Source organism: Botryllus schlosseri, unplaced genomic scaffold (genome assembly GCF_051294905.1).
Source record: "Botryllus schlosseri isolate E-star unplaced genomic scaffold, Bs_hap1 Bs149a, whole genome shotgun sequence".
Taxonomy (NCBI): Eukaryota; Metazoa; Chordata; class Ascidiacea; order Stolidobranchia; family Styelidae; genus Botryllus; species Botryllus schlosseri.
In genome coordinates, this window is record NW_027648758.1 from 1 (window position 1) to 25,938 (window position 25,938).

General features: G+C 40.2%; 1 protein-coding gene across 1 annotated transcript; it reads right to left on the minus strand.

Moving 5' to 3' along the window:
• Positions 1-8,547: 8,547 nt before the first annotated feature.
• On the minus strand, positions 8,548-14,820 carry LOC145432769 (vezatin-like). The gene is made up of 8 exons (XM_080309590.1): positions 14,684-14,820; positions 13,030-13,252; positions 12,143-12,281; positions 11,494-11,604; positions 11,335-11,434; positions 11,221-11,276; positions 10,205-10,410; positions 8,548-9,871 (listed from the first exon to the last, which is right to left on the minus strand). Exons 1-8 carry the CDS (start codon positions 14,710-14,712, stop codon positions 9,152-9,154), a joined length of 1,584 nt encoding a protein of 527 aa, XP_080165716.1. The 5' UTR covers positions 14,713-14,820; the 3' UTR covers positions 8,548-9,151.
• Positions 14,821-25,938: the final 11,118 nt, after the last annotated feature.

The window sequence follows — 25,938 nt, forward strand, 5'->3', positions numbered from 1 at the left end:
GGATTTATTTCAAAAAATGGACAGAGATTCCATATAGGCCTAATCCCAACGCGAAAAACAATTCATTTTGACGTTGATAAATTTTCACATGTTCATGGGAATCATTTATTGGTTTCATGGTGATCACTTCTGGATGTGTGGGGAATAACGAAGAAGTGCCCGATTTCTTGCTTGGTAGCCTACCCGCTACTGAAAATGAAAAAAAGCCTAATTTATCCGATTGAGTCTAACTGTATTCGCAAATACGGGAGAAAGTCTTTTCGCGTTTGCGCTCGCATAATGAACGTCGACGGTGAAATGTAGGCACAACATGATTGTCGCATATTATCGGAGACCTTCGATATCGATGTGGCCAGACGCCGAATAGTCGTGTCCTTGAAACTGAGACTAGCGGGCGGTATACAGTAGACCCGCAGTATACTCAAGTAATAATATCATTGACCTATAGTATATTTATAAACTTTGAAAATTTTACCCGATTGGCTCGGCTATAGTGGACCGCGCACTCGTTCGTCAATTGCATGTGCCCCTTTAGCCGAAAAGGTTGGCCATTCCCAGTCTATACTAGCGCCGACGCCATAAACTAGCGATCCTCACTAGGTAAAGTCAGATACAGAAATGAATGATTACTGCGCTGACAGCACCATGATCGTTCATGGGGCATGACAGCGCTCACGTGATACGCTATAGCGAATCCGACAAAACACGTCAAAGGCAAAGGCCGCAAAGGCAAATACTTGTTTCACATTTTGATTATATATCGACTTTTAGAAGTACAGAACTTCAATGTTGCAATAAACAATACGCTCATATTGCCAAATATATTCGACTCGAAGCTTTTCGACTCTCATCAGGAGCAGACGTCAGTAATTGCGGTTAACGAGAGCCGCTTAAAAAGCTTTGAGAGTGGAATGAATTTGGCAAAATGAACACATTGTTTGTTGCAATGCTTTCAATTTTTTAAAGTAGAAGTTGTTTAGTCACAATGTTGGGGGCTAATGCACGATGTAACGTAACTCGTAGAAATGCAAGGCCAAGGATATAGGAGTATGTGCATTTTCCGCCCGCATATCTGTTGTCACGGTGCACACTATAGCCTATCACGACAGTGTCATACAAATGATCGCATGATCTCATGCATGATCGCAGCTTCATATGATTCATATTTCCGACAGTTAATCACCGAGCATATGGATATTTTTTCACAAGAGCTTCCCTCATTTTAAATTAACAATCCACCGAATATTAGCCAATCTCCTGGGCATCAGAATTGCGCCAATTTTCGCTTTGCAGATCTAAAATATACACTAACAGGTTGCGGCATTATGCTACTCAGACAGTCCATTCATATTTACCATTATATACAACAATAGGACGCTCAGAAACTCTATTTTGCGTTATTCGCTATATACTATATACATATATATACGGTACTATATAACCATACAATAAATCACTTCATTCCATCAATTTTAACAATGCACTGTGATTGAACCCTAGCCCAAAATGAGGTATGGATCAGGAATTGGCTATATAATCCAAATTCGAGCATTGCTTATTGCGATTTCAAATGTAAGGCCTTCGGTCGATTTCCAGTTTTGTCTTCACGTTTAGTAGTGAAGTAAATATATCGACGATGCATTCCTATCAATTCACCCATTAATCTGGATGTAAAGAGCATTTGCGAGTTGAACCATTTTATATAGAATCTCATTACGTTTGTAGCAATCCTATTCAGACGTTTGTCCTATCGCATGACCATGACCATACCTAGACGGTTATCACTCTCCCCCTACTTTTTTTAAAAGGGTGGGGTATTTTATATAATTCCCTAATATACTACGCATTTGTTTAATAGTATTGGCGTCGTCTAAGATCGGGCTGTTGGAAAGGCGCTTTTGAAAGCAATACGGATTGCTTACGAAGTTCTTCCAATTCTAATTTATATCCGATTCATTTTGCAACACATATTCCGTTATTGGACCATCAAATACCTTACGCGGGAAATATTTTGGCCTTTTATTTGTCGTTAAAAACGAGGCAAATAAATCTCCACTATGAGATTTTTGATGTTTCGGCACGCCCACGTCAACATCCACTTCGGGGCCTATGGGATCGAAAAGATCTGGCGTCCTAAAACTTTTCGACCCGTCGCACTCACATTTTACACCCAATGTGACCATATTCCGTGCCTGCACTTCATCACTATTTTCAACGCATATCCTAACGGCGCTGTCACTATTAAATTGGCACGGGTGCGACTTTACAATTTCTAACGACCTAACATTTGAAACAGCCTCGCGATTGCTGTTTTTCACGTTATCTCCTTGTTTGGCCAAAGTTTTTATTTCCCGCCCTTCACCATCATATTCTATTACGGCATGCGTCGACAATGAACACGGAACACCTATTTCGGACTGAGCCAGCTCGCTACTTGCGATTGACGGGCTCTTTAACACTGTATCAATTGAAGGCAGCAATATGACCTTGTCTATCCAATGATATCCAATAATATTTAACGGGACATTACCACACGCAAAAGGAATTGAAACCCCATCAATTTCTATATATATCAATGACTCGACCTGTGACGACCCGCCTATGCCTTGTAAATTCATACGCAACGAACACCGCCGTCGCCAACTATTGGGATAAGCTAATCTCGCCGTTGACGACATCATCAAATTTGGCACGCTTCCTGTATCTGCTAAAAAATTTACATTAGTATTCATATCGACTAGGTACATCAATTCACCCCCGAAAAAGCTTTGCGAAATTACATTCATCAGAATCTTTGATTTCCCCAAACATACTAAATAGAATTGAAAATTATAATTCTTTTTTATCTCGACTTCATGGGAATCAGCAGTGGACAATGAAGGCCTACGACATTTTCTAAAATACTATCAGCTACTGTATCGACATGTAACATATATCGGAAAACAGCTATCATGAACCAAATAATCAGCCTATTACTGGGTGATATCAATATTGTTTCTTCCGCAGTAATAAATTGTTTTTTATCGATCATTTTTGGACGCTGAGAAGGTAACAATACCTGTGGCACCTTCTCTCGATCGAGGGGCGTTAGTAAAGTCCCCTGTACAATGTGATGATTTGCGTTCGCATTGAGCGACACTCTTTCTGTCATTGACCGTGGTGTCGGGTGATTTCCAGATTCCAACTTCGTATCTTCTGTGACTTCGGGCGACGACTGAAGGGACCCACACTTCGGAAGAGGTGTCACTGGTTCGACTTTTGCCGGCGTCGGCATCTCCAACAGATTTGAAACCCGGTCTGTGATTTCACTCCTGGCAACTCCAGATTTTGCTTGGCTCCTTAAGACTGGTTCAAGCGAATCGGCAGTATTTTTGGTACTCACTTTCCGGACTGTGGTCAAATAAGTTCTCGCTTGTTTGACGTCTCTTCTGGCTTTTTTGAATAGTTTTGCCGTCTTATGTAGAATGGACGTCACCCTTTTCACGAATTTTGTTTGATGCTGGACACGTGCTGTCACCTGACCTTTGTTAGCCCGAGTCGTTAGCTGCCGTTGTGGAATGGTCTTCGTCAGTTGAGTGTTTTTAGGACGGGTGCGGGTGTCCTCTTTATGTTTTCGTAGCCAAAATAACTTCATGATTGATTGCCGCTCACCTCCCCACTCTGCAGAAATATGTGAAAGTCCAATCTCTTCTGAAGATGAATATTCCAGAAGCAACAATGATTGCCAGGTGCCTTGAATTACAATTCGACAGTTGGTGCCTCCATATGTGTTTGTAGATATATCTTGCCTCCAATCTTGTTAGTGGGAAGATATTGTGTTTGCCTGGGTTCTTTTGCTTGTAATTCAATTTTGGTGAATCACTGTTGCAAGTGGCACAGCCTTCGAAGTGTCTTGAGCTTCCAGCGACCTCAAGGTCCAGTTTAAGATAGCCTATCTGTACGTAATTAGGCCTGATTCATCTCCAGCGAGATGCGTACCTTAATACAACCAAATACTCCAATAATAAACTTTACATTCAAGTAGCAATGTTACCATAGCAACAAACATTCGTAAAATGCATCCAACTGTTACTACAGCCTTCTAAAATCATGCAATTCAACACATATGCGATTAAGACCATATTTCAACAGCAATTCCACGTAAACTATAGTCTATTTCATGTATTCATAATTAACCCCAGGCCAAAGCATATTAATATTCTGTCGAAGGGCTTATTACATCTTCACATTATCATTTAAGGCTGATCAAGGTTTTTGTGTATTTGTATAATCTCGAATACACTAGGGTGTTACTTATCTAATTTTATGACAGTTCTCCCAAGCAACTTGTCTTGGTTTTATAACCGTCTAACCTCACTCAAGTGTAGGGGTTCTAGTCGCTGGGGCGTGGACTAGTTATGACGCATACTAAATAATTCACACAAAATCACACAATTTTCAATATACATTGATCCCAAAAATGCAATAAATACTTACACATATATATGTAATCACTTTACTTCTATAGGATTGGGCTTGACTTTATTAACCGTTTTTCTAGGGTGACGCAATATGTGGAAATAATATGACGCACAGTATATAATACATACAGTACATATATCGCCAATTCACCGTAACGCCTTTCACTGTAAAAGTTCGCAGACACTGAAAATGGTGGAGCCATCATTATAAAGCAACTTAATATTTGCATCTATTGTACATAACAATTACAGATAAACCGGGATGAGCCACCATAGGCTAATACTTCGCATTCGCTTCAGACACCTTTGTTACGCATAACAAGCGTGTCAGATTTGGGTTGTATGTAAGGTGGTTTTCACTAATCACCGACCTATCGGTAATTAGTTGACCAAAACGATCACCTAATTTCGTTAATGACCTTCTTCAAGAAGTTATCTGCCTAAGGCCTTATATACTGTGTCGTAAGTATTTTCTGGGCTATAATACTGACACTATTCCCAGAGAACATCAGATAATGTTTCCTTATAAGGATTATTGGTGGGTAATCACACCTCTGTTGTTTAACAACAACACATGTGTGATTAATGGCGTCATATGGGCCGCCGTGGTAGTTACTTTCAACTTAAACGAAAGCTGTAGAGTGTACAGTATACATAAACAGTAATCCATAATCTATACGGCTATCGCTAACAGATATGTCGTCCTAATTTTAAAGGCATGCTTGTTCCTAATATCGGCATACTACGGATATTTAATTAATGCAGTAAAGCATACAAGCATCAGTTCAAACATAAAATTACGCCATACACTCAAATTACCGTGCCTCATCTCCAATTTAATCTTTGGAGTGCAAAATAAGTAAGTCAAGAAATACGAAATATAATGCATTACAGGCTATACATTAAAATTAGTACTTCACCATATAGGCGAATATACGATTCATAAGTGTTTACAAATTACGAATAATGATACAGGACGAGTGGCCGCTATTGCTTGACACAAATTGACACTATTGCTTTAAAAGGGTCACATAAAAACACCATAAAACAGAGCTTAATAACTCGGTTCGCAAGTATAATGTTATTTCGATATACCAGCTCACGTGGATTTTTTCTAACAAAACGACATTCGAACTTTAATACAATGCGTCAAGACTGCTAACTAGAACTATACACTTTTGGTAAATATCATTTTTTGATAATATCTGTATACTCGATCCTTATCCATAATGAGCTCCTAGTACTATAAATAGGATATATTTTATTAATTTCCGAAATATGCTCAGTTTTAAATCTTGCACTTATTACGACATTCTGACACTAGTCAACAACATCTTTACAATTAATACAACTTATCTCGCTCGCATGATGCTTCTACTGGCAAAACACGGTTCATTTGTCATCATTACATTTGCATTTTAAGCTCCGACTATAGACTTCTGATATCCCCTAACACTATCCTATTTCTCGAATCCAAAAAGGTCTCGAATTACCGTCCTATGTTGAGATCCGCGCTAATACAATAATGACGGCGACTAACGTATTATCCTATATCTAATGTGTGATGATCAACATCTGGCCATATGTCCAAGCTTCCGGTATTTAAATTCAGCTAACTTCCTCATCGCATCACTCTAGCATTTAACTTGGTGATGTATTTTCTAGTTTATGATGTCATCAACCTCAATTTAATTTCAATTTGGGTTTCAACAAATAAAAAGATTCATATAAACCTTTTGTGTTGCATCGTTACAGTCCGTAGATTTTGATAACAAGCCGTGATATCTCAAAACATACACAAGGTCCGAATTTTAGATAGCACCAGTTAGCCATAGTTGCTATGCATTCATCAGCGTAAATAAATCCTAGAATTACGCGTCCCCAATTGATGATCGTTTGGTTATAATTACCGTAATGCCACGGTTTTTCCCGCTTCTATACCGACTCGTTTATCAATCCCTTTCCTAATTGTGTCACATTATATTTCGCCTGCAAACATATTCACATATTTTATATCGGTATTTGTGATAAATTACATCGGTATTTGTAATAAATAACATAAATTCACGGGGCTCGATTTTATAGAACTACTAAAGTAGTATTAACACCTTTATTTCCCATTTCTGCCTTAAAAGCACACAGGTTAATGTAATTTCCACCCGGTAAAAAGCAGTGTGCCCATTAATAATTTTCCGTTTATGACACGGCGGACTTCACATGAGCGCCGGGACGAAACACCGTTGACTTAGGGCAGATCGTGCACAAGCTCCCAATGTTGACTACTTTGATCGTCTCTGGTTACAGATAAATATGTCGCAGTGAAACGGTAATTGAAGTTTACGTATTTTATGAATTTTACAGTAACGACAATTGGCAAAACGGTCTCTCGATGACATACGAGGAATCGCTTATACGTAACTGATCATTACGGGGGGATAACGTATCGCCACCGATATTTGATTTCGAGTCAAAACGTTTGTCGTACAAGGAGTTCGTATTTCAGCGCACTACGAGCACTTGAAATTCAATTTGAAGTCGAGACGTTATGAACAATGGTATTAGTAAATTCGCGTTCATTCGTGTTAAGCAAACGGACCACCGAGTGGATGTATCTTGTCTGGTGAATGACGATATCGATTGTGTTTGCCTTCGTGAGTTGGCCAACATTTGGAAGACAAACATCAAAATTGTATTACGTGGGAAGACTTAGCGTTCAAGTATGAGTACTAAATCATCGCATGTATGGATTTGTCCGCATATTGTGGCACGTGCAATGTGCATGAGTACAAGGGTCTCGAAAAGCTGAACCGATAAAACCATCATAGATCACTGCCGGTATATGGTACAACAGCCTACGCGAACCCCCGAACGGCCCTGGTTCGTAAACGCAAAATTCCGACGTCAAGTGACGTTACGGCGCTAATTCCAAACAATTGTCCAATGTCCATACATCAACAATTCTACATTTGTGTATATTTAGAACGATATATCTTACATTCTAGGCCCCGCTGAACAAAATTAGCAGAGATTCTTTGAATTGCTCGGAAATTTTGGTTCGATAGGAGTTGCATAAGGAAATAAGCCTTTCTGTCTACATCCCCGTCTGCACAAGATATTGCAGCAGATGTTAATTATAGAGTAAGCTTGGTGTAATGATTCGAGAACTCGAATCTGAATAGAATCTAATAATTCTAGTTGAGTTCTGAGAGATGATTTTTTCAACTACTTCAATTATATGCTCCTGGCTTCTAAGAGTTACTTTATCCACGAGAATTATATTATTCCGATACTATTTTCGACTGCGGAATGCCGTAAACCTCGACTGGTCATAGGGTTGCATTTAAAATAATTGGTTGTTTAAAACAGTTTGGTTAAAACGTGTTTTAGTTAAACAAAGGCCTTTAAAAAATTGTTCTTTTTTAAAGCTGTATAATTATGCACACTGTAACGTTTCGGCATTGTAACGGAGTCCGGTATGGTGACGCAGCAATGCCATCTGGAATAATACGGCGCAACTGAGGAGCAAGTCCGCACGAAAGTGAGAGTGTGAATGCTCATTGCTCATTGCCCAATCGCTTGCGCAACAATAACCAATACGCTTGTGGTTTTCGCTGCAGCCAGACGGCACCGTTGCGTCACAATACCAAACTCCGTTACAACGCAACATTGGATGCTGATTTTGGAAGGTTCCAGGACCACGAGCAGAATAAAGTTTATATTTTCGCAATCAGTAGCGAGGTAGATTTCGATTGATACCAATTTTATAAATTTTCGCGCTCGGCAAGTGTCGGTCAAAATTTACGGTAAAATTGCCTTTGACCAAATGAAAAGTGTGACGTAGACCAACCGCAGTGAGCCGTGAGATTTGTTTGTGTCCACACCATATAGGACACTATGCAATGCATACACTACACAGGCCAAGACGCAAACACCTATCCTTCACAGCGTTGAGTCATTTCATTATTACCAACTAAAACAGCGTGATATGTCGAGCCACATTCTCAAATTCAGCAGAACTCATAGCGCCACATAGTCCCTCTTACTGCCGCACGCCCAGTCCCAACACCACACAACCCACGTACAACCATTTGTGGTAGCAATCCCCTTTACTCCCTTTATTCCCCCTCTCAAGACTCGCATAAACAGCGAACACGGAAACACAGGTAAAGACGTATTACGAGCAGATTGAAAACCAGAAAATTTTGAGATTTACCAAATTAGATTAGAATCATCGAGTTCTCAAAAACTTGGAAATCGAATTCAATTACGAATTCGAAACAATCACAAAATCAGGTTCAGTCCAAATCAGATGTAGTTCGTTCTCATAAGTAAGAGACTGGCAAACGTTACTACACCAAGCTTTACTCTATCCGCGATATAGCCTACAGTTACCATATAATTTTACGAAAATCCTGAAGTTAGATTATAATTATAAGGAGAATATAATATCCTACGGTAGCGCAAATCAAATAACCAACATTTCGCTGTAATTAGTTTATTCAGGCAGCTAGAATAACATCGTTATCCTCCATGTTCCCTCTGCGCACATTCGCAGTGCTGACACGATCGTTGCGCACAGAAAATCAAAGTTGCGCACGTCATGCACTGTTGTCCAAAAGACTGCGCGCAGACTCATGAAGAATTAGAGGGAACATTGGTTATCACATGAGCCCATAAGCGCACGCAAGTTTTCACGAGCCGCTATCTTCAAACGTGCACTCCTCCGCCATACGCCAACCGGGCAGTTCGACTTTCGCGGACCGCGCGGCCATAGCGGCTTGTCTGGCAAGTTCGGACGGCATCCCGAACCCAATCGGAAATTTACAACTTCCCTCATCGCCACTACTACTGCAGTCCTCACTTTTACAATCATCGGGCGCGTTTGCCGCTCTCTCAAGTCGGGTTTTACGGCGCTTACGTGGCCGGTTCGGCAACGAGGCCTTGCGCGGGAATGTCAACAGGCCGTGCATCTCGCCTTGACCTAATAGATCGTTACTGTCAGGTAGCGGACAAGGCGCGGAGTCTACATTTTGATCGCCTTGGTAAGAATCAATACTGGCACTAACGGCATCGGGTGTCTGTATAATTTTTAGCTCGCTACTGTTCTCTAGTGAGCAAGAACTGGCGTCTGCATTTTCATCAGTTTGGCGGGAATCAATACCGGCGGATTTCTGCACTATTTTCGGCACGTAATCAGGGAACAGTTTGCTTTTTCTGATCTCCCTTTGCTCCGCGGAGGTCTTCACGTGCAGAACCGATTTCAGTTCATTCACTACGTGCCTGGTTTCCTCGATTCTTCTCCGTCGGTCATCGTCGTGTTCCGACGTTTCCATGCAATTCTCCCCTTGCTGTGCATCTTCTTTCTGCGTGACCGCTTCAAAGACCTTCAGCAAAAAAGGGTTGTTGTGAAAAGTCGCATGTTATGATCATACATTCAAACGCGGAATGATAGAGTTTTAAGAGCTTAACGCACCAAAGCAAAGCATGAATTGAAGGAGAAATCGCCCTGTACCACTTGTACCCTAAGTGAGTCTGTCCTAGAATTTGTGTTGCGACATATCGTGAGGTCTATCAATATCAGATCAGCCTAAAAAGTGTGTTTGCGATGAACAAAACCACTTTTTTGTTGGGAGTAGGAGAGTGCTGGGATTTTAATTCAATTCACAAGTTTTTGCAAATTTAGTAATTCTAATTTTATTTTGGAAAAGCTGAAAATGTAGTTATCCAACTGTGATCAAGCCTACCTGATCTTCAGTATACGGTTCATTTGGTAGTAATAGTGACGAATCCACCACAGTCTCAACGTGTGCGTTTGCGGATTTATCGGGAAGATCAGTGCGAACACATGATTGATTTTCGTCTCCACCTTTGGCCTTGACGCACCGGACAACCTCGTCCACGCATTGCTTGCTGGCTTCAATGTGAACAAGGAGCTGAGGCATCAGGCTGTCTGGACATCAAGGGAAATTACATGTCTTCAATTGGAACTGCGGTCGTTCTCCCTCTCATTCAGGATATCTTATAGATAGCTCTAAACCAGGGGTGGGAGACATTGTGTTTTAATGTGGTGTGCATCACAATGTTGAGTGCATACGAAATATGGAATTGAGATAGAAACATGTTACTTCTGTTCAAGTCGAAATGCAAGCAATTTCTGCTCAATGAATCCAGTCAGCCCTCGCTATTTACCGGACCACGAACTCAGATATCGATCTCGCCTTCCGTTACTTGCCCCCTGATTCATCGCTCGCCACTTTATATCATCTTTTTTTTACTTTCATTCAGTATGCATGCCTCCTCTTTACATCGCCTAGGCCCAGGTGGGTGTCTGATCTTAAGACAACTCCTAGTCGTTTCGGCATCTTTCTATCATTCATTGTGTTGCAGTCTTGTGATGTTTTGAAGTGATGAAATTTTATGAATGAACTTGAACTATTAAGCTCAAAACAAGTTTTCTTCATGTATAATAAGCGGTTTTGCTATTTACAGCTCCTTTTGTGATATTGTGTAAGAAGAGGTACAGGAATTTAAAATCACCTTACAAAATTTTTATTTGATATAATGGCACCACATATCAAGACCACTTTTAGAAATGCAATATTTTTCAAATATTTTCCACTACACCCTATCAAATCACCCATTTATCACCCATATATTAAATTACTCGACCCACGCAGAGTATTACACGAATGATACTTCAGTAGGTTACCCACTCCTGGTCTACACAGCAGTCGTGTGATATAAGAGATATATGCTTTACCTGATATTTCAGCTATGGGCTTTGCATCCACAAAATGGTCTTCGCTTTGAACTGCACTAAAAGTCAACACCAAACATGAAACTGCAAGAAATTTTCAACTCAAAGCATAGTTACATTTCAAGGGCGGATCTGAGATGAACTTGTATGCTGTGAATTGCCTTGTAAGTTTGCGCATGCGAACCTTGATTTGCCCTTTTAGAATTCTTAAATTTATCTGAAATGAGAAGTCAAGTTTATAGATGCCTTGGTCGTAGTACTTACGATATGTGCTACCTGCGTTGTTTGAAGCTGAAATGGTCTGCTGTATTTGATACACTCTTTTCAGATTTTCCAGCTCATTTGAACAAGTCACTACCAATCGCTTCATGGAGTCAAATGGTGGCCCTAAAAAAGAGTGCTTAGTAAGCCGAGAGCTTCATATTACACGCATACACACGTTAACATATACAGTAGGCTCGTTCAAAAGTATCTATTTTAAAAATTCTACAAGCTGGTTGCTAAAATTGCTAGATTGCCTAAAAAACACTGCACATCAAATTTGGCTGCCTTACGACCCGTATTGTAATAAATTTTGGATTGATTTAAAATAAATAAACATTTTTTTCAAATTTTCTGTCTACCATGTGAATTGTTACGTTGACTGAAAAAAAAAATGCTTTAACAAACCTGAAGAAGCGAAGTTAGTTGAGTAGCATTATTTAAATGCTGGAATTTCAGAATTTCCAACCATAAATACTTTCATAGTAAAGTTTTGAAATTTTTTTAAAAATGATTACTGAATTTTTTACTCAAAAGCTACATTTCTACGGGTCTGAAAGTGGCAAAATTTGATATGCAGCATTTTTTTAGGAAATCTACCAATTTTATCAACCAGTTGACAAAAATTTCAAAAGCTATTTTTGAACAACCCTAACATACAAACCTTCAATGTTGCCAGGTTTCATCGATATGAACAGCTTCAAATACTCTGACTGTTGTATACGCATGAAGGTGGCAATGTCTCGGAGTAATTGAAGGCAGAAATTGTCCGTCGCTGAACAGACCTCCTCGTAGGACGAGTTCTGAAAACAAAAAAAGAGAAATTGTGGAATTTATGAAATACATAACTTTATAGGTCGAGACCTTGAGGCTACAACGCATACAAATCGGAATGCGCAAAATTCAACGAGAAAATGAAAGTTTTAATAGTTTTTCAGAGGGGCAGGATTATTATGAATTCTTATTCAAAATAACAATTTTGTATTTCTCTAGTAGTTTAGCAGCACTGCTTACCATGGGCTTGGCAAAATCGATTACCTGGTTGAGTATCATTCACCATGACTTCAAAACAATATGAATAACTTGGAAAGTTCAAATACGTACATTTTATGCTGACACAAAGAATGTATTTGCCAGTTATATACCATGAAAAATTTATTTATTATTTTTCCAACAATAACTAGTTCATTGCACATGTGACAATGCTGCAGATTAATCACGACTGCACAGATATATCATTTCCCGTAACACGCCTAGCTTTGCAATACATGTTTCGTATGCTGCGATTGCGATGCCATATTTCTAGTTGATAAATTAAGTTTTAGTGTCAAGGGGCATATAGTTTGAGTACTAGACGAAATCATCTTCTAATGCAGAGCTCGAATCATTGGAATCAATAGTCGATTCACAATAGAATCACTCAGGTACTGGTACTCAATCTTGCCCTGACCTATTTATATGACCATTACATTACGAAATAGCAGTAGCTTAAGGAAATTTCATTCGGTCACTCAAACCCGATAAAAATGTATAGATTCGTTGACTGCAAACCTTATTAAAACAAATGCCCAGTTCTTCAACCGGAATTTGGCACAAAACGGAGGTAAATTTCGAATCCGGATGAGAAAGGCCGAGCAGCCGCAATGACGTGTCACGATGCGCAACAGTGATTTTCAGGCACGTTTGCAAAACTTGCCACCGCAACTTCGTGCATTGCCCCGCTATCTTTTGCTGGACTCTCTGCATGCGGGAAATGGGCGTGTTTCCAGAAACCCTGTGCAAAAGACAGGTTTGGTTTAAGATAAGTAAAACTGTATGCGTTAATTACTGCTGTACTAAGAGAAGAATATATATCCCCTCTATATCAGTCGAATACGTCACATATATAATATGCTAACTTTCCTCACTTTAAGCAGTTTCTTGTCGCATTTTAAAGTATCAGTACCAATAAGCGAAATCCCAAGTGGGTGGTTACTTTACTTCTCTTCGAAATTACCATGAAATGTCGGTCTTGGACGTCTGAGTCTTGAGTCATATGACTTTGTTCAAGTCATGCGCAATGACTCGAGTCCAAGTCGAGTCAATACATGGATTGACTCGAGTCGAGTCGAGTCGTTTACGTATTTTGAGAAAATACTCGAGTCAAGTCGAGTCATCAGAAAATCGTGACTCGAGTCGGACTCGAGCCGAGTCATGACTCGAGTCATTACCACCCTGATATCAATCACAACGCATCCCGGCAATCGAGGACTGCACATCACCATATCTCAGATTGATAGCAACGTTTCGGCTTCTCAGTAACCAATACCTCTTATGGTGAATTTTTGGAAGACAGTAGTTTGTTCAATGCAATTTAAACGTCACCTATGATATCAAGCGAATCCAATCAATCTTTTTATCCAGTCCATCTCGAACCGTTGGAACTAGTATGAAGCTGAGTGAAATTTTTCTGGAACTATATTCTGAATAACCTGAAAACGACAGAAAAATCGGAATTTTTTTTCAATGCACTTTAATCGCATTCTCTGGTAACAAACTCGAATTGGCATTTGACCACATCAAACCCGCTTAAGATCTAATCCGGTTCCAAGCTTCACATTGATGCAGAGGAGCATATAATTTGATGAAAAATAAGATTGAACTACAAAATCTTGTTCTTAACTCAATACGGTAAGCGCAAAAAAAATGGCAAGTGTTGGTATACCTAAAATATTTGACATCAAAATAACTCATTTGACTAAACAATAAACATAAATAATCCAGGAAACTATACGGATCAGATTATATGGCTTCACAAGCATGAAATTTCAAATATTCGGGGCAAAGTATTATTTTTCGATGGTACATGAACTCCTTCTGTACGCACAGACTTGGTTGGTGGATTTTGATAAAAGTCGACCCTAAGGCACCCAAATGAAAGTGTGAACGGCATATCTAAAACCAGTACGTTGAGCTTAATCGCTCTCTTCGCCGTGTTTATTCGAAATTCCATGCCGGTGATGCCATATTTTGCGACACGGTTGTTGATATACAATGTTCTTTCCAATTCTCTATTAGTTGCTGACGATTACCCTGACGAGTGTCAGCCGAAAATATTCGGTGTAATTCAATATGAATATACTATTCAATTGTATATTGAAGTTCTGTACCTCCAAGAAGCTCTTCGCCCGTATTTAGTCATTAATTTGCAAAATGAACTACTCACAGTGTGTATCCCAATGAAGCAATTTCCATTTCTTGATTAAATCTCAAGCATTTCTTTACCAATGAACTCAGGTCTTCATTTGCTTTCAAGTAGCACTCCACAGTAGCTGTGTGCTTAGTTCTCTTCTGGGTTATACTTACTACCTTAAAAAATTGAATATACGAGGTTAGATGACGAAATTTTATGCTGTCAAATTCAATCCGTGCAATTCGTGAAATATCATAATGCAAAATTGAACTGTGTATTGTAGCCTAGGCCATTTGAAACAAAATATTACATATAGATATATCATTGGACAGAAAATAAGATAGAGCTGCAGGCCCACAAAAGGTTTTAAAATTGTGTTTAACTAGAAATCAATCCTTCGAAATTAGCACACTAGTCATGAATTGAAACTACGGAAATCACATAGAGCCTATTAAGAATACCCAAGTATTAAGTACCTATCCACTACCAACATCACTGAATGAATTTCAACATTCAGATTCTGGTTAAATATTACGAGTAATGCGTGTCAGTGTTGAATTAGCATCTAGTTTCAAATACCGGTACAATCAATGGTACTTGGCATGGATCTTGTCAAGGTTGAAAACAACTAGTATTAGTAGCCTACTATGAAATAAGGATATCAAAAGATGACAACATAAAGCAAGTTAGACAATAGTATATTATCAGACTTGGACAACTAAAAAAATTTCAGCTTTCCGAATTAGATTAGAATTAAAATTAGAGCTACACAGATTCTTCCAAATTAGACTAAAAGTAGAATCAGAGCTGCAGAGTTTATTTTCTACCATGGTTATTATTCGTCGTACAACTACTGTGACGGTACGTTGAAGCAATGCGATGGCGGCTTGGCACTAGATTTCCCTACACGAGAGCGATATTCTTGAACTCGCTGCAAAATGCCTCAGACAAAGAGTCATTTTCAGGAAAACAACAACTTGGATTAGAATTAAAATTAGGACATAGGAATATTTAGCAAATTAGACTAGAATTAGAATTAGAGCATAAGAACAATTGACAAATTTGATTAGAATTAGATTACTTGCATTTCGCTCTAATTTAGTGAAATTAGACAACTAGAATTATCTAGTTGTCCAAGCCTGTATATTACTATATCTAGAAGGTAACATACCAATGCATTCATAAGAATTCCGGCAGGGACGAGGTATACTGGTATCCGATACGTAGGAATCCTTGCGAAAATAACAGCACAACACAGAGCAAGACATGATCGCGTAAGTCTGAAGTTAAAATTGCAATCGAAAACATGTGTTACGTACAAATACGGAAATAAATTCACCTACAAATTTGCTTTTGTATTCTTTGCTATATCTGGGATATCACTGAATGATTGCGGATCTATATTGACAGTGATGAAATCCAGGTCCTCTTCTCTGAGTAGAGATGAGTTGATGATAGCATTAAAAACCTTTCTATCAGAAGTTTGCTTCATCTGTAATAAGATTGATAATCTTATTGATCAAAGTTTTACCAGGACTATGAGTCATAAGAATTTTAAAGTTTCAATTAAATTCTCTTCCAGAACTTCGATAATATAATAGCACTATTCAAGTTAATCAAGCATTTGATTGCTGAAAATTGAAATCGAGATTCTGCCCCACTGAGCTGGGGAATATGAGAATTTCCAACTTTACTTTGTCTACATCCCAGAAAGTGGCGCTGTAAGCGCATACCCACACACGACACACGCAGTCACGGACCTATTCAGAAAATAAATTAAATAAAAATAATCATCAAGTACATCAGCGCAAGTGAGAAAGTTAAATCATAATGCTAGATATGCAAGAGCCAGTGTTGGGATCAAGTCACTACCTTCGAGTCGCGAGTCATCTCGAGTCATTGCACATTTTGACTCGAGTCAAGTCAAGTCAATCGAATTTCGAAGGGGACTCGAGTCAAGTCAAGTCACGAGTCAAGTCATAATTCAAGTCAAGTTGCATTTTCGAAGGTTCTGTTATGAATCTGTACTTACCTAAGGCTCATCACAAAACCATTGCCTATCAAGGTCCTCTAATATGGAACTCCATTCCTTTCCATATTAGGAGCAATACTTTATATGTATTTAAAACCATGTATTGTGCCTTCCTTATTGATTCATACAAAAGCTAAAATTTATTTCTAGTGCGAACTAGTACAGGTCAACATATCCTGTTTGGTTCACTCTAGTACATTTTCTATTCTTTTCGTCCGTTTTTCCTAACATGTGCTCTTACATTTATCCTGTCAGTCTTACAATTCACTGTTACAGTACGATGTATGCAATTTATAGCCAATCTACTTCGATCAGCTGCAGTAGTAGACTCGGTGATCAACAGATCACTTCGCTGCAGCTTCATCTTGCAATCGTAAGACATAGCACTTGGCCAATTCTATGAATTGTATATCGTATTCGTACACATCTCATTTGCCTTGAAACTGCCACTATAACCATTTTTTTGTATGTGTCCGTGTTTCTGAAGTTTATGCTATTTTGTTGTCTTTTTTGTTATTTTGCGATGATGAATAAAAATTCTCTCTCTCTCTCTCTCTCTCTGATACGCCGAGTCAAGTCAAGTCAAGTCATTTTAGCAAAGTGACTCGAGTCAAGTCAAGTCATACGAAAAAGGTGACTCGAGTCCTCCCAACACTGGCAGAGCAAGAGCAAGACCATAAACATTAATCCGAGTTTGGTAATATGAGTATAGAATATATTCATATGAATAAAGTTAGGGTAACCACTAGGGTTAGTTCGGATATCAATAATTTTCACTATCCGGATAACGGATATATCCGGATATTTTGGAATTTATCTAACCGGTTAACCGGATAATAACTGCTAAGTGAGACAATCGATTTAATTAGGTCTGCATGTAAAACGGATCGCAAAATCATTACACAGTGTTATTGTAGAGTACCTACCTACGCGCGCAGTATGAGCGAATACGAGAAAACCCACGCAAATTTAATGTTCACTGCTTCTGCAGTGCCCTCTTTTTAAAGAACAGATGCATCAATTGTGCGATCCTGTAGCCGGGACCGGAATTTTGTAACAAAAGAGTCCACGTTCATTGAATGCTTTTTCAGCTTCCACAGAAGTGGGCTGAATAGAAAGCAGCGCTTCGTAGAGAGTCAAAAGGTTGGCAGGCCGTACCCCGGAAACTTCAACGGCTTTACATTCTTTTGGCCATCCTTATGTTTAGGTTTGGAGTACTAGAAGGACGACTAGTTGATACTGGAATTGATGCCGACATGATACCTCGCTCTAATTCACGTGATCAGGCACGCACCCAGCCGAAAATGTAGGGGAATTGAAATAAAATCAGTGGGTTTCGATTTTTTTTTTCGAATTAATTATCAGCGGAAATCAATTACGCTTGCACGCACGCACATTTTTGCGAACATTCGATGTCATTCAGTTTCGCGGTGTCACTCTCAGAATCACTAATTAGAATACACTTAACGGCATATCGTCAACAAGCCATCGAGAGATAGGAGCCAATGCATGCTGGGTCCGAGATGGTTAGGTCAACGAAAATATCGTGAGCACCAATGAAGATGCGATTGTGCAGGCCAGCGATGGAATACTGTGTACAGGTACACTGCACATGGCCTATTGCAGATGCTATTCTTCAATCCAGTGGAACTATTGAAGACGCGATAAATCAGGCCAGAGACGATAGCCGAGCGTGCGGCAATTAAAGACCTAATTTAACGATCTTCTCAGCAGGAGATCGCGTCACTACATTGTGCAATGTGTACAGACGCATCTCGCTAATTGGCAACACGCTTCTCGTTAATCGGCCGTGCCAACACTGAATACGACTTATTGAAGCTTACTAAAACGTGTAAAATGCATTAGCAACGAATTTGTTTTTATCCGGTTAACCGGCAGAAAAATATCCGGATATCAGATAGTGAAAATAGCTGCGGTTAACCGGTTAACCGGTTAACCGTTATCCGGATAATCCAACCCTAGTAACCACACGCCTTCTTGTAATAGGATTTGTCCTCTTTTTTAAATAAATTGAAAGTGCCTTCGCAGGACGCCTAAATGTACTATTTTTGGGGACTTTGACCTCTTTTTCCGAAGAAGTGTTAAAACACGCTCAAAAACTGGGGACTCCGATGTAACGAACGCTAAAAACACGGCGCGACTTTTTGAAAAGTGTCCTCTTTTTCTGATCTCAAAATATGGTAACCCTATAATAAAGAATCCACTCACATTCGATTGCTTGATTCAAATAATTCGCATGCTTTAACAGTGAAATTCATTCATCCATCCGTTGATCTTTAATTTATGACAATCCATGATAATTCAAGCAAAATCCAATCCGTCCAGATTGTGTTCTGTTATGCATTCATCTATATACCTAGACATACGTTAAAACATATATTAAATAAACCAACGCGACAGCTGACAGCCGGCAATGTTCATTTTCACTACATGACTTCATGTTATGCATTGCGTGCAGTCATCCGAAACGGTCTTCACGCACGTTTTGAAAACATAACGAGCCATATATATTAACGATATATATATTTATGGGCAGGCCGATTTAATATATCGCAATGCGACATTGCGATATATTACTTAAAATATCGCAGATTGGAGCCCCTAATATATCGCAAATATCGTACCCCATATCAACCCATCCAAAAGCATTGAAATCACTGGTTTTGTAAGGAAAAATATCGTAAAATGCACCATAGTCGTGTAAACACGCCAACAACGAATCGAGGTCCTTTTTTTGTCGAGCAAACAACACTCCTTCAAGAGTAAGATCGGAGATTGCAGAGTTAAACTCGACTTTGCGGTAGTTGATGAAGGAGAAGTCTGGTTCCCAGAGGTGGTCAGTAACGAAGTACTTCTACTTTTTCGAAGTACTCAAGTAGTTTTCCTCCACTTCTGGTACTTACTCAAGTAGATCTGATTTTCGCTACTTCTACTTCTACTTCGTAATATTTTGTGATCTACTTACTTACTTTTCGATATTTTCAGTTTCTCAAGTAGAAGTAGTTCAATCCACCAATCAGGAAGATGGCCTAAGCAACATCGGGGCTGTTTTCACTGGGTATCAACATTTAATTTTCACAAAAGTTGAGTAAAGCCAAGAATTTTCGTCGCGCTTCGCGCGCAGTGGATACGAAGTGACCAGTATGATTTCACGAAAGTATCGGTGAATATAATTTAGGTCGCGGGTTGGCGTGGTTCCGTTTACACCACATTGTCGCCCTTCGCCATATGACATATTTCATCACAGTACGGCTCATCATAACGTTTGAAACTGATGTTTCGCAATCTAGCATTTACTTGTCATATCGTAATCTAGCATGTCCATGGCGTGTCCAAATCTGAAAACATGGACTCGACTTTTTTTAGTTTTAGAGCTGTTTTAGCACACCACCTTTGAAACTTTCGGGACTAAAGGCATAAAATACATATTCAACTTTTAAAAGTAGTATTTATATTTCACTTTTGATTTTCCCAGTATCATATACTTTGAGTTATAATTAATATCAGTTCTTTTGTCTGGATAACATACATGTTGAAGTATAAAAGCAAGTGTAGTAATGACTTTAATTTCCGGAATTAAAGCTACACAATATCGCATTTTTACGGTCCACAAGCCTATCATATGTGATCCTCCTCATCGAAACTATGCTTGATGCAAGGCTTGTGCTTTCTAACGAGATGCGCGAGGTCAACTGTAGAAGTTTCAATCAAGGCCAAAGGTGTGTGTGGGGCACTTCATCAAATTCTTGACTATAGCAGTTTCGTTCAGCCTTCATTTCCATAGTTCCATTCAAAGCGACAAGATTCAAAACCGATGCTGATCAAAGTAGGCTGAATTCCTTTCTGCATTACTTGCCAGATTTTCGAAAATGTGCAAGGCTGACACATTCATGCACGTGATAAAGTCCTCTGCAGTGACTGAATACGGCCCCATCTTGATCGCATTGCCAGGTGGTAGGCCCTACAACTTCAGCAACGTCGCTCGGTTTGGTGATGGATTCGTCGACGGTTATTCTACACCTCTGGAAGAGTTCATCTGCCAATCTTTTAATGTTGGACATCTGCTGCGACATTGTTGCATTGCTGAGTTGCAACGCATCAAATGTGATCATAATTGATACCAAGAAATGATCCACGACTTCAAGAATGAGCCACCAGCAAAACATGGATACGATTCAATCACCACTTCACCATAATTATAAACGAGTGTAGCATTGCATACCATGCCAGAGAAGGGTTATAAGCGAAAGACTTCTATTGTATGTAAGTTGATACATTCGGTTCTCACGATATGCGCTAATAACCATTTTGAAACCTTCGCCAAAGATTTCCACCGAACCGTGATATAGTGCGGGTACTTCCTACTGCCCATACTTTGTACAAGCGTCTTCTGCCGACGGAGGTACCTGATAACTTCAGTCAACGGTTTCATGAATGTTAAATACACTACAATCGTCGAGATTAGTCACTTCCTTTTCTGTGACGTGGTCGAGCTGATGCGCAAGGCACCACAATCGATAAGACGCTTCCATGCACAAAGATTCATTGCTGCTTACGAGGGTCGAGAACCCTGTGTTATGGCCTGTCATATTTCCAGCTCCATCCATTGAAGAACCAATCAACTTCAGGCGCCAATCACAACACATGGGGTCCATGAGCTTGATAAATTGATCAGCATAAACTTTCCCCGTTTGCGAGAGAGCAAACAATGGTATGGCAAGAAGATGGAACCCATTCGTGACTTCGGCGCTGCCTTCAAATCCAACAACCGAGGATATCGAATCCTCAAATCAAGATGGGAGTCATGTGAAAGTGTGAAACCTAATTGTTCGACCCATCGCAACCAATGGAGAATGTCCAGTGTCCACGAAGCTTTCATGATTTGAGACAGCGTCTGCAAACCAATCGCACCTGCAATACGCGACATATTCGAGGCTTCTCCCGGCGATATGGTGCCCACTTTCGCAGCAGCAGCAGCCAAATGTTCTCGATCAGATCGCACAACCCTTGCAACCCGACGAAAGCTCAACGTAGGCCTTCTGAAATGGATACTTGCGTTTAGGAGGCATGTTGAACCTGGTAAAATAAGGAATGACAAGTGCCAGGAGCTGCTCAGGGCCTAGGAAGCGCTCCACGGCCTGCCGTACGGCAGATTAATATATCGCACTTTTCGAGGCTTTATATATCTCATTGCGATATATTAAGCCAATTGCGATATATTAGATCGCCCTGTTTATGGGCATTCGGGCAAAATGGCCAGAACCAACAGTGTGTACTTTGAGAACACGCTGGTGCCAAATAGTGGGTGCCAAAACAGTGGGCATCATAATAGCGAGGCATTCAAAATAACTTGTTAGGGTAAGGGTTACGATCAGCCTTCATAGTTCGCGCGTCGGCATTCTTGCACTATTGAATGTTTACACTCGATATTTGCACAGAGCACATACGTAGGCAATGGGCCGGGCCGGGCATGGGCATGGTCACCTTTGATCCAATTTAATTCCGTCCCCAAGTTACCTCTGTCACAATTTACGCATATCCTCCGTACGAATTCACTAGCATTTTGAAAGTATAGCATATAGAATACCACGTTTTTATAAAAAACAAAACTACTCTTATAGCCCCGAGGCTATAACTATCAACTCACCGTCATCATTGTTATCGCCATTTTCATAAAGTCAATAGAAGATTGCGAGATTGGAGGGTGCCTAAACGACTTGGAGTAGTCTTTTGATCACCCACCAATCCTGGCCCAACTTAGCATGAAAATTGGAAGGAAGGGTCCTCGTTACAAGTCTCTCATCTGACATTGACATTGATATTGACACTTTTGGGTGACGTGATGTCACGTATCGCATCGTTTTCTAGTTTTGTTGATGACCTGCTAGGTGGTGGGACCAGACACCAGACTCACCTTGTTTGGATGATGGCTTCATGCAAGCATCGGTACACATACATTGTATCGCAACTCCTGCGCTATTGTGAATCGATCAAATTTACGATATCATTATCACGTTCACTGAATAAATAGCCTGCTACTTAGAATTAGTACTAGATTAGCATTGAAACGAAAGTCAATCTATTTCAAGCCAATACCTCGATACGTGAAACCCGACAGAGCCTTTCAATTTCGACATTTCTTCCTTCTCAATGACATCGTAAGAATCTATTCGTACGTGAAAAAGGTTGCAGGCGTTCCACAATATAAACATACCGTGTTCGATCTGGTTTCTCACAGTTCGCTCTCAGTGCAGGGCAGCGTAGGAGGTATCATCTGTGGATTTAAACCATCGTGAGTATTGTATTACGTAAGGCTCGGTACGATTAGAATTAAAATTAAAATTAAATTTCTGCAGTCTACGACGTTGCGGAGTGCCCGCTTCATGAGCAATAGGTGAACGGACGTCTCCAGAGCAGCTCGCGCTAATCAACAAATTTGACGCAAACGCAAACGATTGAGTACGACTGAGAACGGCGATACTTGGGCGTAGTCCCTGTGGACATACGATTTGGACAACAAAATGGATACGCACAATGGTCATGGATATTCTGCAGCTCTCCAAAGACCAAAAAGGAAACCGGACTACCAACACCAGCGTCCTAGGTCTCTCTTTATCAGAGGACCAGATGAGCTAACCTTCGACGACATATGGGCTGAACTTCGTGCAAATGAAGCCAGCAAACCGCATACGCAGAAAATCGAAGCCCTCTACGAACTGAGGCGCGGCATATGGATTATGTCATTTTGTAAGAACAGACTTGATATACCAACAAGGGATATACTATACCGAAATATTCAGGAACAAATACAAGAAGGAAACAGTTTCGAACTCTTCAAACTAGAGCTCCCGAGACCTCCAGCCACACACATCATCGCGAGTGGCATACCAACCGAAACCGAAGCGGAAACTGTCATGAAGGATGTAAGCAGCATAGGCTTCGGAAAAGTGGTATCAACTACAAGAGTGTATAGGAAAGGTAACGGGCATATACAACGGCCGTACGAATATATGGATCGAATCTTTTGAAAAAGACAAGATGCCAAACTATATCTACATTGATGGATACCTCTGCCAAATAAAAACGGCAGAAGACATATACAAAAGAAAATGCTACACCTGCAACGCTGAGAACCACATCGCGAAAGAATGTCCCAAAAACCAAGAAATATGCAAAGAATGCAACAAATTAGGGCATAGTGCCGAAAAATGCACCGAAATCATACCGCAGCCTGAACAACATCGTGAACGGCTGGACGCAATCAGCGGTGTAATCACTAAACCAGCAAAGGAACAAAACACCGGCGAAAAGGTAATAGAAGACTGGTACGAAAAAATTAGAGAAACAAGAAAGGAAACAAATAGCCCCAGGCCGAAAACAACAGGCCCATCGAACCAGGTATACAAACCAACCCCTGCACCCAAACCAAAGAACACGAACAAAACAACGAAAACAGACACAAAGGAAAACGAGCCGAAGAGACAGACAACCGTAGTAATCGTACATTCCCGAGACACCACAGTCTCACCCCCAAGCGACGACAGACATGGACACCCGAACGCCATCATCTTATCGGAAAAAGACCCGATAGATCTCCACAACGAGACTATGATCGATACTGTAGCAGAAAACGATCCGCTAGACCCACACAACGAAACTGTCATCGAACAAGACTCACTGATATCAGAACACAACAAAAGGCAGAGAAACCCTAACAGCAGCGGTGAATCCCAAACTGATAAAAAACTTAAGCAATCAGACCTTGACTCCGACTCCGACTACGATCCAAACACCTAATAAAGCAATGAAGATAGCATCGATCAATGTGAATGGACTAGTAGGGAAAATCAAAGAATTAGAACAATATATAGCGACATCAAACATAGACATACTCTTGGTGCAAGAAACGCACAAAATGGATGTAAATGGAATTACCGAATGGCTCGAAAACATCGGATATATTATGTACGCCAACGCAGCGAACAAAGGAAGAAGATATGACGGTACCGCCATTATGGTAAAGGACTACCTGAAAGGTGAGATTTTAAATGATGCCATCATATACGACTATCGAGCCCAATGCATATGCATCAAAATCGAACCATGTCCAATAGCGATTGTCAACATATATGGCCCATCCGGACGGTCGACAAGAGCCAAAAGGGAAATGACAAACGTCCTAAACTCCCTAGAGAGAGCGCTAAATAATATTGACATCCCCATTATAATTGGCGGCGATTTCAATTTTGTAATGGAAAAGAAAGACGTGAGACTCCAGACCAATTTTAAAGTAAGACCCGCAACAAGACTCTTCCAGAAGATTATCGATGACGTCAACCTAATCGACGTCTACAGATACAAACGCCCACTGGCTGAATCCTATACTTTTAAATCCCATCACGGAGGAGGAAGTAGAATCGATCGCATATATACTACCCATGAACTATTGGACCAGGTGATATACGTAGGCCACGAAAACAACCATGTAGCGGACCACATCAGCCCTACAATAACATTAAAATTCGATAAAGAAGAAAGAACGCAGAGGCCAAGCTGGAAGTGTAACAACGATCTCCTAGGCGACAGCACATACCGCAAGATCATATCTAACCTTATCGAAACCGAGGATGCGAAGATCGAAATATGGGATTCGCTTACAAAATGGTGGGACGCCCTTAAAGCAAAAATCGCAAAAATAAGTAAAAGCTACCAAATTAAACTAAACGCAGACCCTGATCCAAATATCAGGTACGAGCTATCAAAAGGAAAACTGCAAACATTAACAAGACTAGACTCTTTCGAAGGAGAGAAAACCAAAGCAAGAGACTTCTGGGCCCAATTCAAAACGAGAAAGAAAAGAGCTGAACTAAAAGAACTTCAAACTAGCGATGGGAAGGTAGTAACAAGCTATAACGATATTGCTAACCAAATCAACATGTTTTACACAGATCTGTGGACACAGAACGCAACGATAAGCGAACCAGAACAAGACGACTACCTCGCTGACTACAACGAACAAGCCGACCACCAGCTACAACGTGAGGAAACAGATCCCGTCTGCAGAGAAGAAGTATGGCTAGCCTTGAAGACAATGAAAAGAGGAAAAACCCCCGGCAAGGATGGACTAACGGTCGAGTTCTATCAAACATTTTGGAACCATATCGGTAGGAGACTTACTCAAATTGTGAACAACGCCATCCTACTCAGCACCATGCCATCTAGCTGGAACATGGCA

What these genes read in the sequence shown, in the direction of transcription:
- LOC145432769 (XM_080309590.1), bottom strand. Translation starts at nt 14,712, where the DNA reads ATGGAAATTGCTTCATTGGGATACACACT. An exon ending in GCTTCATTGGGATACACACT is followed by an intron (nt 13,253 to 14,683) that starts GTGAGTAGTTCA and finishes TCTTTTGCACAG; the next exon opens with GGTTTCTGGAAACACGCCCA. An exon ending in GCCCATAGCTGAAATATCAG is followed by an intron (nt 10,411 to 11,220) that starts GTAAAGCATATA and finishes CTTGATGTCCAG; the next exon opens with ACAGCCTGATGCCTCAGCTC.